At 43.0% G+C, this 19,483-nt stretch overlaps 2 protein-coding genes across 5 annotated transcripts in view; one reads left to right on the forward strand and one right to left on the reverse strand.

The window, feature by feature from the left end:
• Positions 1-19,483, forward strand: part of LOC140465654 (sorting nexin-11-like) — a 132,443-nt gene that overhangs the window by 76,500 nt on the left and 36,460 nt on the right. The gene's annotated exons all lie outside the window — the stretch shown is intronic.
• LOC140465651 (uncharacterized) overlaps positions 1-19,483 on the reverse strand; it is a 52,271-nt gene that overhangs the window by 24,111 nt on the left and 8,677 nt on the right. The window contains exons 2-3 of the mRNA XM_072561230.1: positions 15,578-15,748; positions 2,631-2,834 (exon numbers count right to left, since the gene is read on the reverse strand). Of these exons, the coding sequence (XP_072417331.1) occupies positions 2,631-2,834; positions 15,578-15,748 (375 nt within the window). The remainder of the gene's footprint in view (positions 1-2,630; positions 2,835-15,577; positions 15,749-19,483) is intronic.

The following is a 19,483-nucleotide window of genomic DNA, read 5'->3' on the forward strand; positions in this document are numbered from 1 at the left end:
TGTGTGGCTCATCCACTAACTGCTTTAACTGCCCATTTAAATGGGGGGAAGGGAGATGTGGGTGAAAAATTGTTGCATTATTTCTTGATTAAATTTGCAGCGATAAAACCACAATCATTAATCATTTATTGCGAATGTTATGCTGCATTAACACAAAGGACACTGGTGGTATTTGCTGGCACAGAAACGGACTTAAAACTGAATCACCCCGAATACAATTGAAACTATATTCGCAAACACTCAGCGATTCCAGCAAGTGATTACAAACCACCTAATCTAATCAGAGAGTTCAATGACTGTTATAAACTGGTCTTGCTTTGCTCCACTGTTTCAAGATGTCATTTGACACCCCCCCAGTTCCGATTAGATTAATACCTTGTAAACACTCCTGGGTACCTATTTTTCTCCATTTTGTGTACTGATCTTACAGCCTGGCTGGGAAATTTATCTTTTTGTGACTTGTACAATGTATGGTGATAGAGTGCCTGAGTAAGAAACACTGTGTCATTGACATTCCATAAAAAATGTTCACTGTACTTACAGGGAATGGAACAAGTGCCACCAATAACATGCAGTTTATTGTTGGAATTAGAAGTGAATTAGACTTGTTCACTGTCTGTTGCTTTTCCTCAACCTTGCCTCTTGCTGCAAGTATCGAGTCATTACAAAATAGTGAAGCAATGGAGCAATGGTCATCATGATTTGGAGATGCTGGTGTTGGACTGGGCTGTACAAAGTTAAAAATCACACTATAACTTGGTGTCGTGTGGTTTTTAACTATTGGGCAAGTTTCAATTTACTGACACCGAATGTGGATATTGGAGTGGGGAGGGGATTTGCCACTTTGCTTGTTGTTGATTTATGTTCAGAGTGAGTGTGGAACCACAAGTAAAGATTGAATATTCAATGATGGTTCAAGTTGCATGTGCACACCCTCCCTGCTTCTGACACAGAAATTCTTACTTTCACACCCTCTTGCTCATTCTCATTCTCACACACACTCCCTGATACAGTTTTACTCCTTTTCATTTACTCAGAACATACGCATTCTCTCACTCTGACATGGAAACCCTTCCCACCCCAGCTGTTTACTGTCCTTTTGCCAGAAGACAATATCTGTTGCTGGATACAGGTAGCTCAAACACAACCCTTCTTCGATTAATCTCAATGGCAATTTTAAAAAAAAATGACCTCCTGGATGATGTGCTCCAGAACCACCTCAGGTCAACAGAAGAGAAGATTGATAATAAAAATAAATTGTTCACAAAATTTTACAGGCATAAGCTGAGGAGATTATTTTGTCAGGGGAAAGTGAGGTTGTGGTTGAATAAAGACTTTCTAAAATGCTTGAGCAGTGATTTCTGATACTGAGCTGGCGCTGGTGTTGAATACCATCAGATCTGATACAGAGACAATGGCAACATACTGGAATTGATTGTGAGGTAAATATTCCAGCCAAAAGATCTTTAGAAAGGTTAGGGAAACTGTCAAGAAATGGCACCTTTAGAATTGTGGAAAGAATGGTTTTCAGGACAGATGACCAGGCAAAGGACATTACAGTAACTATCTACAGAAATCCTTACACTACTGATATCCTGCAGAAGTTTATAAAGGTGGAGCTCAGGGAAGTGTGTAGCAGAAACTGTGTGGTTTCATAGGGAGATTTCAACTTTCATCTTGACACAGAATGACAACTGTAGTAAATATGAATTGTAGAATGTATTCCAGACAGTTTTGTTTTGTACAGTGATGTGTATCAAGTAACCTCTCTAACTCAAACTTAACACTCCCATCATTTCCCTGACTGAGGTCAGTTCACCCAGCAAAATCTAGGTTGAATTTGGGACTGCTGGACTGTACAGTGCACTCATTCCTCGGATGCTGCCTGAACTGCTGTGCTCTTCCAGCACCACTAATCCAGAATCTGGTTTCCAGCATCTGCAATCATTGTTTTTACCACTGCCTATCCTTGCTGAGCCAAGCCAGAAGCTCTATACACGAGTCATTTAATTGATTCATCTTTATTAGATAGCTCCTGGACCACTGTGCACAGGTCTGGTCTCATGGTATATAAAGAATAAGATTATTGGAGAAGGTGCAGAAAAGATTGACGAAGATAATAGCAGATTTGAAAGCTTATAACTATTAGGAAAAATTGAACACGTTGGGTTCTTCCCTGTAGAAAAATGAAGGTTGAGGGGTAACCTGAGAAAAATCTGTAAGATTTTGACAAGGTACGTTTAGAGAATAAGTTTTCACATGATGAGCAAACTGGAAATAGAGGCCATAAAGATAAAATAGTCACTAATATATACAGGACATTTAGAAGGAAAAATCTTTACCTAGAGAGAGATGGGAATGTAGAACTGCTACCTGAGGGACTGGTTGCAGTGAATAATATAGATGCATTTCAGAGGAAGTTAGTTAAGAAAATGAGGGAAAAAGCAATAGATGAAGGGCTGGTAGGATTTAACGAAGTAAAGCATGAACACCTTCAAATCTGTTAGGGCTGAATGGCCTGGTTCTGTTACACAAATTTCATCCAGTTTCTTCATTATTAGCAAAGGAGATAGTGAGAGATCAGTCCTTTCTCTGGTTGGTTTCAATAATCTTTCCGTCTTGGCACACACCTGTATAAAACTGACAGTTATGGCCTGATTGTGTGGACAGTTCCTCTTGCTTCACTCTCTTGGGTTTATGCTGAATATCTGCATCCTGCTGTATCAGGATGTGTGCTGTTGGCATCTCATCAGAAGAGCTGTCAGTCGACCCAGGTCCCATTGTCTGCCATTGTCCATGCTGACCACTGGGCACCGGTGAAAACACAGCTGCTCCTAGAACAAGGAAAGGTCTTGTCAGTGGCTGTATCATAAGGAGCAGGAGGATTCAATCTACACACATAGATCACTGTTCAACAACATCACCAAACATTTTCATGACCGTTCAGGAATGATATCAGAAAACACTGCTTCACATAAAAGGCCATGAAAATCTAAAATTCTTTCCCCTTGAGGGAGGCAGAAGTGTACTGGCAATGTCACAAGGCTGATCATCCAGTACCCTAGACATGTGGTTGAATCCAACCAAAGTAGATGGTGAAATTTGAATTCAACAAAAATCTAGAATTTTAAATAATGGCTAGCCTCATGGCAACTACTGTCGACTGTCATAAAAGCCCACGTGCTTCATGAATGTCTTTTACTCATCCTTGTCTGGTCTGGAACTCCAGCATGTGTCCAGTGGAATTCCACAAGGATTAGTGCTTGGTCCACAACTGTTTATAACATATTAATGATTTGGAGGAAGGAAGTGAATGTACTGTAGCCATATTTGAAGACCAACACTAGAATGTTTGGAAAGCTACAAGAGGGATACAAATAGTTTCCAGAGAGATACTGATAGGATAAGTAATTGGGCAGAAGGTTGGCAGTGGTGTATTTGTGGGAAAATGTGTAGTTGTTCATTTTGAAAGGAAGGACACGGGAATGAGATATTAGCGTCAGAGAGTCATAGAACTGTACAGCACAGAAACAGACCCTTTAGTCCAACTCGTCCATGCCAGCCAGTTATCCTAAATTAATCTAGTCCCATTTGCCACCACTTGGCCCATATCCTTCTAAACTCTTCCAATTCATATACCCATCCAGATGCCTTTTAAATGTTGCAATTGTACCAGCCTCACCCACTTCCTCTGGCAGCTCATTCCACACGTGCACCACCCTCTGTGTGAAAAAGTCGCCTGTTAGGTCCCTTTTAAATCTTTCCCTTCTCACCTAAACCCTATGCCCTGTAGTTTTGGACTCTCCCACCCTGGGTAAAAGACCTTGTCAATTTACCCTATCCATGACCCTCAAGATTTTATAGACCTCTCTAGTGTCACCCCTTGGCCTCCAATGCCACAGGGAAAACAGCCCCAGTCCATTCAGCTTCACCCTATAGCTCAAAACCGTCATAGAGTCTTAAAGATGAACAGCATGGAAACAGACCCTTCAGTCCAACCCATCCATGCTGACCAGATATCCCAACCAAATCTAGTCCCACCTGCCAGCACCCAGCCCAGATCCCTCCAAACCCTTCCTATTCATATACCCATCCAAATGTCTCTTAAATGTTGCAATTGTACCAGCCTCCACCACATCCTCGAGCAGGTTATTCCATACACTTACCACCCTCTGCATGAAAATGTTGCCCTTTAGGTCTCTTTTATATCTTTCCCCTCTCACCCTAAACCTATGCCCTCTAGTTCTGGACTCCCTCACTCCAGGGAAAAGACTTTGTCTATTTATTCCTATCCATGCCACTCATGATTTGTAAACCTCTACAAGGTCAGCCCTTGTCCTCCGACGCTCCAGGGAAAACAGCCCCAGCCTGTCCAGCCTCTCCCTGTAGCTCAGATCCTCCAACCCTGGCAACATCCTTGTAAACCTTTTCTGAACCCTTTCAAGTTTCACAACATCTTTCCAATAGGAAGGAGACCAGAATTGCATGCAATATTCCAACAGTGGCCTAACCAATGTCCTGTACAGCCACAACATGACCTCCCAACTCCTGTACTCAATACTCTGACCAATAAAGGAAAGCATACCAAACGCCTTCTTCACTATCCTATCTACCTGCAACTCCACTTTCAAGGAGCTATGAACCTGCCCTCCAAGGTCTCTTTGTTCAGCAACACTCCCTGGGACTTTACCATTAAGTGTATAAGTCCTGCTAAGATTTGCTTTCCCAAAATGCAGCACCTCACATTTATCTGAATTAAACTCCATCTGCTACTTCTCAGCCCATTGGCCCATCTGGTCCAGATCCTGTTGTAATCTGAGGTAACCCTCTTTGCTGTCCACTACACCTCCAATTTTGGTGTCATCTGCAAACTTACTAACTGTACCTCTTATGCTCGCATCCAAATCATTTATGTAAATGACAAAAAGTAGAGGGCGCAGCACCGATCCTTGTGGCACTCCACTGGTCACAGGTCTCCAGTCTGAAAAACAACCTTCCACCACATCCCTCTGTCTTCCACCTTTGAGCCAGTTCTGCATCGAAATGGCTAGTTCTCCCTGTATTCCATGAGATCTAACCTTGCTAATCAGTTTCCCATGGGGAACCTTGTCGAACACCTTACTGAAGTCCATATAGATCACATCTACTGCTCTGCCCTCATCAATCTTCTTTGTTACTTCTTCAAAAAACTCAATCAAGTTTGTGAGACATGATTTCCCCACGCACAAAGCCATGTTGACAATCCTGAATCAGTCTTTGACTTTCCAAATACATGTACATCCTGTCCCTCAGGATTCCCTCCAACAACCTGTCCACCACCGATGTCAGGCTCACCGGTCTATAGTTCCCTGGCTTGTCTTTACCGCCCTTCTTAAACAGTAGCACCATGTTTGCCAACCTCCAGTCTTCCGGCACCTCACCTGTGACTATCAATGATACAAATATCTCAGCAAGAGGCCCAGCAATCACTTCTCTAGCTTCCCACAGAGTTCTCGGGTACACCTGATCAGGTCCTGGGGATTTATCCACTTTTAACTGTTTCAAGACATCCAGCACTTCCTCCTCTGTAATCTGGACATTTTGCAAGATGTCACCATCTATTTCCCTACAGTCTATATCTTCCATATCCTTTTCCACAGTAAATACTGATGCAAAATATTCATTTAGTATCTCCTCCATTTTCTATGGCTCCACACAAAGGCCGCCTTGCTGATCTTTGAGGGGCCCTATTCTCTCCCTAGTTATCCTTTTGTCCTTAATATATTTTTTAAAACTCTTAGGATTCTCCTTAATTCTATTTGCCAAAGCTATCTCATGTCCCCGTTTTGCCCTCCTGATTTCCCTCTTAAGTATACTCCTACTTTCTTACATATACTCCTACTCTTCTAAGGATTCACTTGATCTGTCCTGTCTATACCTGACTTATGCTTCCTTCTTTTCCTTAACCAAACCCTCCATTTCTTTAGTCATCCAGCATTCCCTATACCTACCAGCCTTCCCTTTCACCCTGACAGGAATATACTTTCTCTGGATTCTTGTTATCTCATTTCTGAAGGCTTCCTATTTTCCGGCCGTCCCTTTACCTGCGAACATCTGCCTCCAATCAGCTTTCAAAAGTTCTTGCCTAATACCATCAAAATTGGCCTTTCTCCAATTTAGAACTTCAACTTTTAGGTCTGGTCTATCCTTTTCCATCACTATTTTAAAACGAACAGAATTATGGTCGCTGGCCCCAAAGTGCTCCCCCACTGACACCTCAGTCACCTGCCCTGCCTGATTTCCCAACAGTAGGTCAAGTTTTGCACCTTCTCTAGTAGGTACATCCACATACTGAATCAGACAATTGTCTTGTACACACTTAAGAAATTTCTCTCTACCTAAACCCTTAACACTATGGCAGTCCCAGTCGATGTTTGGAAAGTTAAAGTCCCCTACCATAACTACCCTATTATTCTTACAGATAGCTGAGATCTCCTTACAAGTTTGTTTCTCAATTTCCCTCTGACTATTGGGGAGTCTATAATACAATCCCAATAAGGTGATCATCCCTTTCTTATTTCTCAGTTCCACCCAAATAACTTCACTGGATGTATTTCCGGGAATATCCTCCCTTAGCACAGCTATAATGCTATCCCTTATCAAAAATGCCGCTCCCCCTCCTCTCTTGCCTCCCTTTCTATCCTTCCTGTAGCATTTGTATCCTGGAACATTCAGCTGCCAGTCCTGCCCATCCCTGAGCCATGTTTCCGTAATAGACAATAGGTGCAGGAGTAGGCCATTCTGCCCTTCGAGCCTGCACCACCATTCAATATGATCATGGCTGATCATCCTTAATCAGTATCCTGTTCCTGCCTTATCTCCATAACCCTTGATTCCACCATCCTTGAGAGCTCTATCCAACTCTTTCTGAAATGAATCCAGAGACTGGGCCTTCATTGCCATCTGGGGCAGAGCATTCCACACAGCCACCACTCTCTGGGTAAAGAAGTTTCTCCTGATCTCTGTCCTAAATGGTCTACCCCGTATTTTTAAGCTGTGTCCTCTGGTTCGGCACTCACCCATCAGCGGAAACATGTTTCCTGTCTCCACAGTGTCCAATCCTTTAATAATCTTATATGTCTCAACCTGATCCCCTCTCAGTCTTCTAAACTCAAGGGTATACAAGCCCAGTCGCTCCAGTCTTTCAGTATAAGGTAGTCCCACCATTCCAGGAATTGACCTCGTGAACCTACGCTGCACTCCCTCAATAGCCAGATTGTCTTTCCTCAAATTTGGAGACCAGAACTGTACACAATACTCCAGCTGTTGTCTCACCAGGGCCCTGTACAGCTGCAGAAGAACCTCTTTGCTTCTATACTCAATCCCTCTTATTATGAAGGTCAGCATGCTATTAGCCTTCTTTATTACCTGCTGTACCTGCATGTTTACCTTCATTGACTGGTGTACAAGAACACCCAGATCTCTTTGTACTGCCCCTTTACCTAAATTGATTCCATTTAGGTAGTAATCTGCCTTCCTGTTCTTGCCACCAAAGTGGATAACCATACATTTATCCACATTAAACTGCATCTGCCGTGCATCTGACCACTCACTTAACCTGTCCAGGTCTCCCTGTAATCTCCTAACATCCTCCTCACATTTCACCCTGCCACCCAGCTTAGTATCATCAGCAAATTTGCTAATGTTATTACTAACACCATCTCCTATATCATTAATATCTATTGTAAAAAGCTGCGGTCCCAGCACTGATCCCTGTGGTACCCCACTGGTCACTGCCTGCCATTCCAAAATGGAGCCGTTTATCACTGCCCTTTGTTTCCTGTCAGCCAACCAACTTTCAATCCAAGTTAGTACTTTGCCCCCAATACCATGCGCCCTAATTTTGCTCACTAACCTCCTGTGTGGGACTTTATCAAAAGCTTTCTGAAAGTCCAGGTACACTACATCTACTGGATCTCCCTCGTCCATCTTCAGAGTTACATCCTCAAAAGATTCCAGAAGATTAGTCAAGTATGATTTCCCCTTCATAAATCCATGCTGACTCTGACCTATCCTGTTACTACTATCCAGATGTGTCGTAATTTCATTCTTTATAATAGACTTCAGCATCTTTCCCACCACTGAGGTCAGACTAACCGGTCTATAACTTCCTGCTTTCTCTCTCCCTCCTTTCTTAAAAGGTGGTACAACATTAGCCACCCTCCAATCCGCAGGAACTGATCCCGAATCTATCGAACTCTGGAAAATAATCACCAACGCATCTACGATTTTTCAAGCCACGTCCTTCAGTACCCTGGGATGTAGACCTTCAGGCCCTGGGGACTTATCAACCTTCAGGCCTAACAATCTCTCCAACACCAATTCCTGGCAAATATAAATTCTCTTCAGTTCAGGTCCTTTAGCCACTGTTACCTCAGGGAGGTTGCTTGTGTCTTCCCCAGTGAACACAGATCTGAAGTACCAATTCAATTCTTCTGCCATTTCTTTGTTCCCTGTAATATATTCCCCTGTTTCTGTCTTCAAGGGCCCAATTTTAGTCTTAACCATTTTTTTGCCTTTCACATACCTATCCTCCTTTATATTTTTGGCCAGTTTACCTTCGTACCTCATTTTTTCTCTGCGTATTTCCTTCTTAGTAATCCTCTGTTGTTCTTTAAAAGCTTCCCAGTCCTCCGTTTTCCCACTTATCTTTGCTATGTTATACTTTTTCTCTTTTAACTTTATATGTTTCATAACTTCCCTCGTCATCCACGGCCACCCATGCCTCCTCCTAGGATCTTTCTTCCTTTTTGGAATGAACTGATCCTGCATCTTCTGCACTATACACAAAAATATCTGCCATTGTTCCTCCACTGTCATCCTTGCTAAGGTATTGCACCATTGAACTTTGGCCAGCTCCTCCCTCATAGCTCCATAGTTCCCTTTATTCAACTGAAATATTGTCACTTCCTATTGTACCCTCTCCCTCTCAAATTGCAAGTTGAAGCTTATTGTATTATGGTTCACTACTTCCCAATGGCTCCTTCACTTCGAGGTCCCTGATCAATTCTGGTGCGTTGCACAATACCAGATCCAGAATTGCCTTCTCCCTGGTTGGCTCCAGCACCACCTGTTCTAAGAATCCATCTCGGAGGCACTCCACAAAGTTTCTTTCTTGAGGTCCAATACCATCCTGATTCTCCCAGTCTACCTGCATGTTGAAATCCCCCATAACAACTGTAGTAACCTCTTTGCGACAGGCCAATTTCAGCTCCTGAGTCAACTTACATCTGACATCCAGACTACTGTTTGGGGGCCTGTAGATAACTCCCAAGAGTCTTTTTACCCTTAGAATTTCTCAGCTCTATCCATACTGACTCTACATCCGCTGATTCTAGGTCCCCCCCGCACAAGGGACATAATATCATCCCTTACCAACATGGCCACCCCCCCACCCCCACCTGTCAGTCTGTCCTTACGATAGCACGTGTAACATTGAATATTCATTTCCCAGGCCCTGTCCACTTGAAGCCATGTCTCAGTTATTGCTGTGATATCCCAGTCCCATGTTCCTAACCATGCCCTGAGTTCATCTGCCTTCCCTGTTAGGCCCCTTGCATTGAAATAAATGCAGTTTAATTTATTAGACCTACGTTGTCCCAGCCTGCCCTGACTGTTTGACTCACTTCTGTTCTCAGCTGTACCCATCTTAGATTGATCTCTTTCCTCACTATCTCCCTGGGTGCCACCTCCGCCCCCCTGCCCCCCACCTTACTAGTTTAAATCCTCCCAAGCAGTACTAGCAAATTTCCCTGCCAGTATATTAGTCCCCTTCCAATTTAGGTGCAATCCGTCCTTCTTGTACAGGTCACTTCTAACCCAAAAGAAATTCCAATGATCCAAAAATGTGAATCCTTCTCCCATACACCAGCTCCTCAGCCATGCATTCATCTGCTCTATCCTCCTATTCCTGCCCTCATTAGCTCGTAGCACTGGGAGTAATCCAGACATTACTACCCTTGAGGACCTCCTTTTTAAATTTCTGCCTAACTCTCTGTAATCTCCCTTCAGAATCTCAACCTTTTCCCTTCCAATGTCGTTGGTTCCAGTGTTGACAATGACCTCTTGCTGGCCCCTCTCCCTGGTGAGAACATTCTGCACCCTCTCTGAGACATCCTTGATCCTGGCACCAGGGAAACAACACACCATTCTGCTTTTTCTCTGCTGGCCACAGAAACGTCTGTCTGTACCTCTGACAACAGAATCCCCTAACACAATTGATCTCTTGGAACCCGACGTACCCCTTGTTGCATTAGAGCCAGTCTCAATACCAGAAACTTGGCTGTTTGTGCTACGTTCCCCTGAGAATCCATCACCCCCTACATTTTCCAAAACAGCATACTTGTTTGAAATGGGTATATCCACAAAAGACTCCTGCACTAGCTGCCTACTTCTCTTACCCTTCCTGGAGTTAACCAATCTCTGTGACTGTATCTGAGACTTTCCCCCCTTCCTATAACTGCCATCCATCACATACTGTTGCTGTTGCAAATTCCTCATCACTTCTATCTGTCTCTCCAACCGATCCACTCAATCTGATAAGATTCGCATCCAACAGCATTTATGGCAGATACAATCCACAGTAACCCTTAAACTCTCTTTAAACTCCCACATCTGACAGGATGTACATATCACTGCAAAGGCCATTTTTGCTCCTTCACAATCTACAGACCCAGAAAATAACATCTTCTTATTCATTTACAAACACTGCACCAGGTTAAATTAATAGCTATGGCTTATTTTTAAAGTTTAATCAAGAGACTTATCTCCAAAAACATATAATCAAGAAAGAATCCACTATACTCACTACTGCAGCCTTTCTCTTGGACAGACTTAAAACAACAATTAACTTATCTGATTCTGTGCTGTGAATTCGCCCAACAGTTCCTCCAAGATTAGTTGTGAATTTCACTGTTTGTTAATTTTCCCAGATGCATTCCGATGTCCAGCGATACACGAATTCAAACAGCAAAGGCAGTAACCGTGCAGGTTTTCTCTCTCTCTCTCTCCTGCACTTTCCTCACCATGTGCTTCCTTTGTCTGCTCTTCTCCCTTTTAAACTGCTGTTGTTTTGATTTTTTTTTCCAAAGTTCCGAAACAATGCAACAGCATATAAAACAGTAATTGCTGCTCCTAGCATTTGAGGAAATCACCTCCAACGCCTAAAATACCTCAAAAAAAGGAGCAGCTCTTACAGCCAGAAATTTTTCCTGTCCTCCATCTTGGATTACCTGAACCCTTTCAAGTTTCACTACGTCGTTCCTTTAGCAGGGAGACCAGAATTGAACACAGTATACCAAAAGTGGCCTAACAACAAAGGCCAGCATACCACTTTCTTCACTATCTTGTCTATCTGGGATTCCACTTTCAAGGAGCTATGAATCTGCACTCCAAGGTTTCTTTGCTTAGCAACAGCCTGCAGAACCTTATCATTAAGTGTATAAGTCCTACCCTGATTTGCCTTTCCCAAATGCATCATCTCACATTTACCTAAATTAGATTAGATTCCCTACAGTGTGGAAACAGGCCCTTTGGCCCAACCAGTTGACACCGACCCTCTGAAGAGTAACCCACCCAGACCCATTTCCCTCTGACTAACACTCTGAATGCTACAGGCAATTTAGCATGGCCAATTCACCTGACCTGCACATCTTTGTGACTGTGGGAGGAAACCCACGCTGACACGGGGAGAATGTGCAAACTCCACACAGACAGTCGCCTGAAGCTGAATTGAACCTGGGACCCTGGTGCTGTGAGGCAGCAGTGCTAACCACTGAGACACCGTGCTGCCCATATCTATTACTGCGACTTGGTTGAGGGAAGGACATGATTGGCAACTAAATATCCCAGGATATCGATGCTTTAAGCGGGATAGAGAGGGAGGTAAAAGGAATGGAGGATTTGTATTACTGGTCAGACAGGATACTACAGCTGTATTGAAGGAGGGCACTATCAAGCAGTGAGCCCGGTCAGGTGGTTGAAGTTTCAGTAGGGGATTACTTTGGGAATAGTGGTTAAAATACTCATGGACAAAGATGAGAGTGGTCCTAAAGGAAGAGTGCGGAATCGGGAGAAGACCAACTATAGCAAAATTCGGCAGGAGCTGGGGAATGTGGATTGGGAGCAGCTGTTTGAAGGTAAATCCACATTTGATATGTGGGAGGCTTTTAAAGAGAGGTTGATTAAGTGCAGGTCAGACATGTGCCTGTGAAAATGAGGGATAGAAGTGGCAAGGTTAGGGAACCATGGATGACAGGCAAAACTGTGAGACTAACTAAGAAGGAAAAGGATGCATACATAAGGTCTAGGTGACTGAAAACAGACGAAGCTTTGGAAGAATATGAAACGAGGAATTAAGAGGGCTAAACTCGGTCACGAAGTGTCTTTAGCAAATAGGGTTAAAGAAAATCCCAAAGCCTTCCATTCGTATATGAAGAGCAAGAGGGTAACTAGAAAAAGGATTGGCCCACTCAAGGACAAAGGAGGGAAGTTATGCATGGAGTCAGAGAAAATGGGTGAGTACTTTGCATTGGTATTCACCTAGGAGAGGAACATGACAGATGTTGAGGTTAGGAATAGATGTTTGATTACTCTAGATCAAGTCAGCATAAGGAGGAAGGCATTAAGGTGGACAAGTCCCTGGGTCCGGATGGGATCTATCCCAGGTTATTGAGGGAAGCGAGAGGGGAAATAGCTGGGGCCTTAACAGATATCTTTGCAGCATCCTTGAACATGGTGAGGTCCCGGCTGATGTTGTCCTCTTATTTAACAGGGGTAGCAGGGACAATCCAGGGAATTATAAACCGGTGAGCCTGCCGTCAGTGGTAGGGAAGCTGCTGGAGAAGATACTGAGGGACTGGATCTATTCCCATTTGGAACAAAATGGGCTTATCAGTGATAGGCAACATGGTTTTTTGCAGGGAAGATCATGTCTTACCAACTTAATAGAATTCTTTGAGGAAGTGACAAAGTTGTTTGATGAGGGCAGGGCTGTAGTTGTCATATGCATGGAGTTTAGGAAGGCATTTGATAAGGTTTAAATCAAGATTAGAGTGGTGCTGGAAAAGCACAGCAGGTCAGGCAGCATAGAGAAGCAGGAAAATCGACGTTTCTGGCAAACGCCCTTCATCAGGAAGGTTTCCATGGTAGATTGATGGAGAGAGTGGAGTAGCATGGGGTCCATGGTTGTTCTAGCTTGATGGATAGAGAGCTGTCTGGGCAGTAGGAGACAGAGAGTAGAAGTAGGATTTCTTCAAAAAGGAGAACTGTGACCAGTGGTGTTCCACAGAGATCCATTTGTGATATTCATAAATGATCTGGAGGAAGATACAGGTGGTCTAATTAGCAAGTTTGCAGATGATATTAAGATTGGTGGAGTAGCAGATAGTGAAGGGACTGTCAGAGAATGCAGTAGAATATAGACAGATTGGAGAGTTGGGCAGAAAAAAGGGAAATGAAATTCAAGCTGGGCAAATGCGAGGGGATGCATTTTGGAAGATCCAATTTGAGAGTGAACAATATAGTAGATGGAAAAGCTCTGGGGAAAATTGATGTACAGAGAGATTTGGGTGTTCAGGTCCATTGTACCCTGAAGGTGGCAACGCAGGTCGATAAGAGTGGTCCAGAAGGCATACGGCATGCTTTGCTTCATCGGACAGGTATTGAGTACACGAGTTGGCAGGTCATGTTACAGTTGTATAGGACTTTGGTTTGGCTACATTTGGAATACTGCGTACAGTTCTGGTCACCACATTACCAAAAGGATGTGGATATTTTGGAGAGGGTACAGTGGAGGTTCACCAGGATGTTGCCTGGTATGGAGGGTGCTAGCTATGAAGCGGGGTTGAGTGGATTAGGATTATTTTAATTAGAAAGACAGAGGTTAAGGGGGGACCTGATTGAGGTCTACAAAATCTTGAGAGGTATAGACAGGGTAGATAGCAAGAAGCTTTCTCCCACAGTGGGGGACTCAATTATTAGGCGTCACAAGTTCAAGGTGAGAGGGGAAATGTTTAAGGGGGATTATGTATGGAAAATTCTTTATGCAGAGTGTGGAGCTTCATTTAAGATGTATCTATACAGATACATGAATGGGCAGGAAGCAAGGGGATACAGATCCTTAGAAAATAGGTGACAGGTTTAGGTAGAGAATCTGAATCGGCGCAGGCTAAATGTTCCTGTGCTGTAATTTTCTTTGTTCTTTGTAAAGCCCATTTGCCACTCCTTGGTCCATTGGCCCATCTGATCAAGGTCCCGTTAAACTCTGTGATAACCTTCTTCGCTGTCCATTACATCACCAATTTTGGTATCACCAGCAAATTTACTAACTGTAACTCCTATGTTCACATCCAAATCATTAACATAATGACGAAAAGCAGTGGACCCAGCACCAATCCTTGTGGCACACCGCTGGTCACAGGTCTCCAGTCTGAAAAACAACTCTCTACCACCACCCTCTGTCTTCTTCCTTTGAGCCAGTTCTGTATCCAAATGGCTAGTTCTCCTTGTATTCCATGTGATCTAACTTTGCTAACCAATCTACCATGAGGAACCTTGTCAAACACCTCACTGAAGTCCATATAGATCTTGGAGTTGGAAAAGCACAGCAAATCAGGTAGCATCCGAGGTGCAAGAGAATCAATGTTTCAAGCGTAAGTCCTTCATCAGGAATGAGTGAGGACTGCAGATGCTGAAGATTAGAGTTGAAGAGTGTGGAGCTGGAAAAGCACAGCAGATCAGGCAGCATCCGAGGTGCAAGAGAATCAATGTTTCAAGCATAAGCCCTTCATCAGGAATTCCTGACGAAGGACATATGCTTGAATCGTCAATTCTCCTACAGTCACATCCTCCTGTCCCTGATCATAGATAAAATTTGAATTTAAAAATCTGTAGGATGTATCCAATTCCTAGAGCAAGTGTCCAGGTAACACCTTGATGTGATGCAACATCTATAGCACAGCTTCTTAAATCTGATCTGAGAGTCCTTGAACAGCAAACACTACTACAGATGTGTTTGCCCAAGATAACGTTGGTGTCCAGCAGTGCTCACAAGCTACAGCAGCAACACATCACCAAGTTGCCAACCCTTTGTCAGCTGAGGTAATGTCCTGTGGCAGAGGACATCATAGTCAAAACTTCTTCCACATTCAGCAATAATTAGTAAGAGTTGTTGAAGTACTAAAGTCAAGTAGCTTAGCACTGACCGAAGATTGCATTTGGAACTTCCTTGAACTGTAAAAGTCCACGGATACACATTGAAATTGAGTATAGGCCAGGCTTGCACTGTTATAGCTCAATCCCAAATTGAGTATTCATCCACATTGCCATTTATGGTTGTGTATTTAGCCACATTATCCTTTCTTACAAACTCTCTGTTACTGCAATTAAATGCAGATTTATACAAAGAATCACAGTTCTGGCATCCAGTAAATGAACAATTTTAAATTTAAACAACTTTTTAAGCAAAAATTATTTTGGTATGGGGTGTTTGCAGATTAAAATAATCCACCCATCCTTGTCTAGGTATGATAAGACTCGCCTGCATAAAACTGTGGGTCTTGCTCCTCTTGTTCAGCTCCTTCTGCAGACTGGTCGTGGGAATCTTCCTCTGCTTCATCCAGCGGCTGTGTTGCTGTTCTCTCTCTGTAGTAATCTGGGACCAGCTGCCCATCTTGCAGATACAGAGACTGAGGCACAAAGGCAGGGAATCCTGAAATGGCCAATACATGTAAACCTTATTTTCTTCACTTGTTCATGGGATGTGAGTATTGCCATATGGGCCATCATTTATTGACTATCTCTAATTGCCCAGAGGATTGTTAAGAGTCAATCATATTGCTGTGGTTCTGGAGTCACATGTAGGCCTCACCAAGTAAGGATGGCATATTTCCTCCCCTAAAAGGCATTAATGAACCAGATGGGATTTTACAATACTCAGTAGTGGTTATATAGTTGCCATTAGATTACTGGAGAAACATAGGAATGTACAGTTGAGGATAAAAATCAGATCAGCCATGATCTCACTAAATGGTGGAGCAGGCTCAAGGGCTCAGTAAGGAACTCTTATTCCTTATTTGTATTAAGCTAGCATTTTTAAATTTCTAGATATTATTGATCTGAAATTTCACCGCCTACCATGATGGGATTCAAGTCCAGTACCCAGAACATTAGCCTGGTATTCAGGATCGCTTGCCTAGTGACGTTATCACTACACCATCGTCAGCCCTATTGTTTCTGTGTCCCCTCATTCCGTACTGTTAATGGTGGTGACATTTGCTGAATAACAGCTCCTTGTGTGCTGGTAACTCACTCGACTGGTATCTTCTATGTTCTTGTAAATCTTCAACTACAAGTATTTGCTGCAACATAGTTTGCTTTGCTATAGGGAGTATTGAAGCAGAGGCCACTGGAACTTTTAAAGGAAATTGGATTAACGTTTGGAGATGGGAAAATACAATATTATGGCAAGAGAATGGGGCAATGGGATTAGATCTGGAATACTGTGAAAAACAGACAGCACAGACATGAAGGGCCTGCCTTTGTCTCAAGGGAGTGTGGCCTTGCTGGATATTTGACTATGGAGGCCATCAGAACTGAGTCTGATTCTTGCCTTGCCTGATATCCAAATAGACTGTTTGGTAATGGGAAGTGGCTAATTGTCAGGAGCTCAGGCTGATATCTATACTCGGAGAAAGTGAGGACTGCAGATGCTGGAGATCAGAGCTGAAAATGTGTTGCTGGAAAAGCGCAGCAGGTCAGGCAGCATCAAAGGAACAGGAGAATCGATGTTTCAGGCATGAGCCCTTCAGGAATGCAGATGCTGGAGATGCAGATAGACTGTTTGGCAATGGGAAGTGGCTAATTGTCAGGAGCTCAGGCTGGTATTTATACTCGGAGAAAGTGAGAACTGCAGATGCTGGAGATCAGAGCTGAAAATGTGTTGCTGAAAAAGTGCAGCAGGTCAGGCAGCATCCAAGGAACAGGAGAATCAATGTTTCAGGCAGGAGCCCTTTCTGAAGAAGGACTCATGCCCGAAACGTCGATTCTCCTGCTCCTTTGATGCTGCCTGACCTGCTGCACTTGTCCAGCAACACATTTTCAGCTCTGATATTTATACTCTCTAGCTTCAGAGGTGAACAGTAGTTATTTTTTTTCTGTGCAGAGTAGCTAATTCAACAGAAACTGTGTCTGGAGCGTAAACCGTCTAATTTACAAATTTATATTTAAAGAGTACAAGCAGAACCTAATAAAAGATGTGATCAAGGAATAAACTTGTATAATTTTCAGCAATTAAAAAGATCATATGTTAGCTTCCCCCGTCCTTAGTTCAGCTAACAAAAATTACATAACTATCCTACTGAGCTGTACTGTAGTGGCCCTGGTTGAAACTCTGGTCTGTTTGTGTGGGCTAATTTTTGGCTGGATAGTTTATCTTTTAAAACTGGTTTATTTATTTGATGCTAAGGGTGTTGTGGAACAATTGCGCATATAGATAATGGCAATCCCCAAATTGGCTGTAAACTGCCTTGCTTACTACAACATCAACTTGCATTTATGTAGCACCGGTAAAGTAGTCAAACAGTGCAAGGTCCTCAACGGGAGCTTTAAGCATAATTTGACACGGAGTATACATGGAGATATTGGATGCGACCAAGAGCTTGGTTAAAGAGTTGAATTTTCAGGACTGTGTTTAAAGCACTAGATGAACAGATGACAAGGTTAAGGGAGAGAATTCCAGAGTTAAGACTGGGGCAGCTGATGCCATAATACCAACAAGAATACAGGTTTGGAGGAGCTCAAAGACTTCAAAAGGTTCTTGGCTAGGAAGTTACTAGAGTATTGAGGAAGGAGGACATGGACGGATTTAAAAATTAGATTAGATTCCCTACAGTGTAGGAAAAGGCCATTCGGCCCAACAAGTCCACACCGACCCTCCGAAGAGTATCCCACCCTACCCTATATTTACCCCCAACTAATGCACCTGATATTATGGAAAATTTAGCATGGCCAATTCACCTGGCCTGCACATCTTTGAATTGTGGGACGAAACTGGAGCACCCGGAGGAAACCCACGCAGACATGGGGAGAATGTGCAAACTCCACACAGTCGGCCAAGGCAGGAATCAAACACGGGTGCCTGGTGTTGTGAAGCAGCAGTGCTAACCACTGAGCCACCATAACGCCCTAATAATGATGAGAATTTTAAAAACAACACTTTGTCAGATTGTGAGCCAGTGTAGGTTAGAGAGAAGGGGAAGTTGAGTAACCATGAATTGGTATGAAACATCAGAAGCTCAGAGGGTCCTTCTTGGGAGGTTGACCAAGAAAACATTGGAAGTTAAAAGTTACAAAAATCATTGATGACAGCTGCACAGTCAAGTCAAGTGACCAGTCCAAAGTACTAAAGGGTAAATTTTATAAGAAGAACCACTTTTAAAAATAGTGTTGGAGATATTTTCTAATCAGCCTGTTCAGAGATATTATTAAACATTTCTAGAACAGGTGGGACTTGAACCCAGGCCTCCTGGTCCAGGGGTATGGATACTACCACTGCCCCAAGAGGGGCTCAAAAATATTGTTGTATAGTCCAAGCCTAAAATAGTATTCATCCCTCTACGCCACCCCACCACTCCTTAATCTTCAAACTGAAAGAAGTGTGGATGCTGTAAATCAAAAACAAAAACAGAAGTTGCTGAAAAGGTTCAGCAGGTCTGGCAGCATCTGAGGAAGGGTCATTCAACCCAAATGTTTACTTTCATTTATCTCCACAGATGCTGCCAGACTTGCTGCTTTTCCAGCAATTTCTATTTCTGCTCTTAATTTTCAACTCTGATTTGTTCTCTGCCTTTACTGCACAGCCTAGCTGATTACTCTAGCCATTTATCAGACTCTATACGATGCAGTTCCTACTGCAATTCAACCGAAATTTATTTTCCCTGGTTTCAAATTTGACATTTGTTTCTATCATCCTGCTGTATTGTTAAGTGATATTTAGGCTTTGTGTTATCTTAGACATTTAATACTTTAAATATCTTCAACCAGATTTCCCCTAACTGTCCTTTCCTTTGACTGTGGTAACTGAGCTTTTTTTCTTAATCTTTCCGTATAACTCATTCTTCTTCCATTTGCAATTGTCCTCATTGCTTTATATTTTAAGGGCATCCTTTTATAAAGTAAAGAATAAATAAAACCATAACAGTGAATGATGTTAGGAACAGAAGCAAAGAAATGCTTTTCCCCATCCAGCTTACTCTTTCTGTTCAGGGTATCTGTGTAATTATTTCAAGAGAGGCTTCAAGCCCCCGCCCCACCATCTCACTTGTCTTGGCTGTGATGCTGCTTGTGATGAAATGCTTTGCCGACTGACATTTATTGTTTGAGCTCTCACTGCTCATTTGGGTGAAATTGTAGGGAATGATTTGAATTGTATCCCTGAGTTTGAGAA

This window comes from Chiloscyllium punctatum, chromosome 42 (assembly GCF_047496795.1).
Source record: "Chiloscyllium punctatum isolate Juve2018m chromosome 42, sChiPun1.3, whole genome shotgun sequence".
Classification (NCBI taxonomy): domain Eukaryota; kingdom Metazoa; phylum Chordata; class Chondrichthyes; order Orectolobiformes; family Hemiscylliidae; genus Chiloscyllium; species Chiloscyllium punctatum.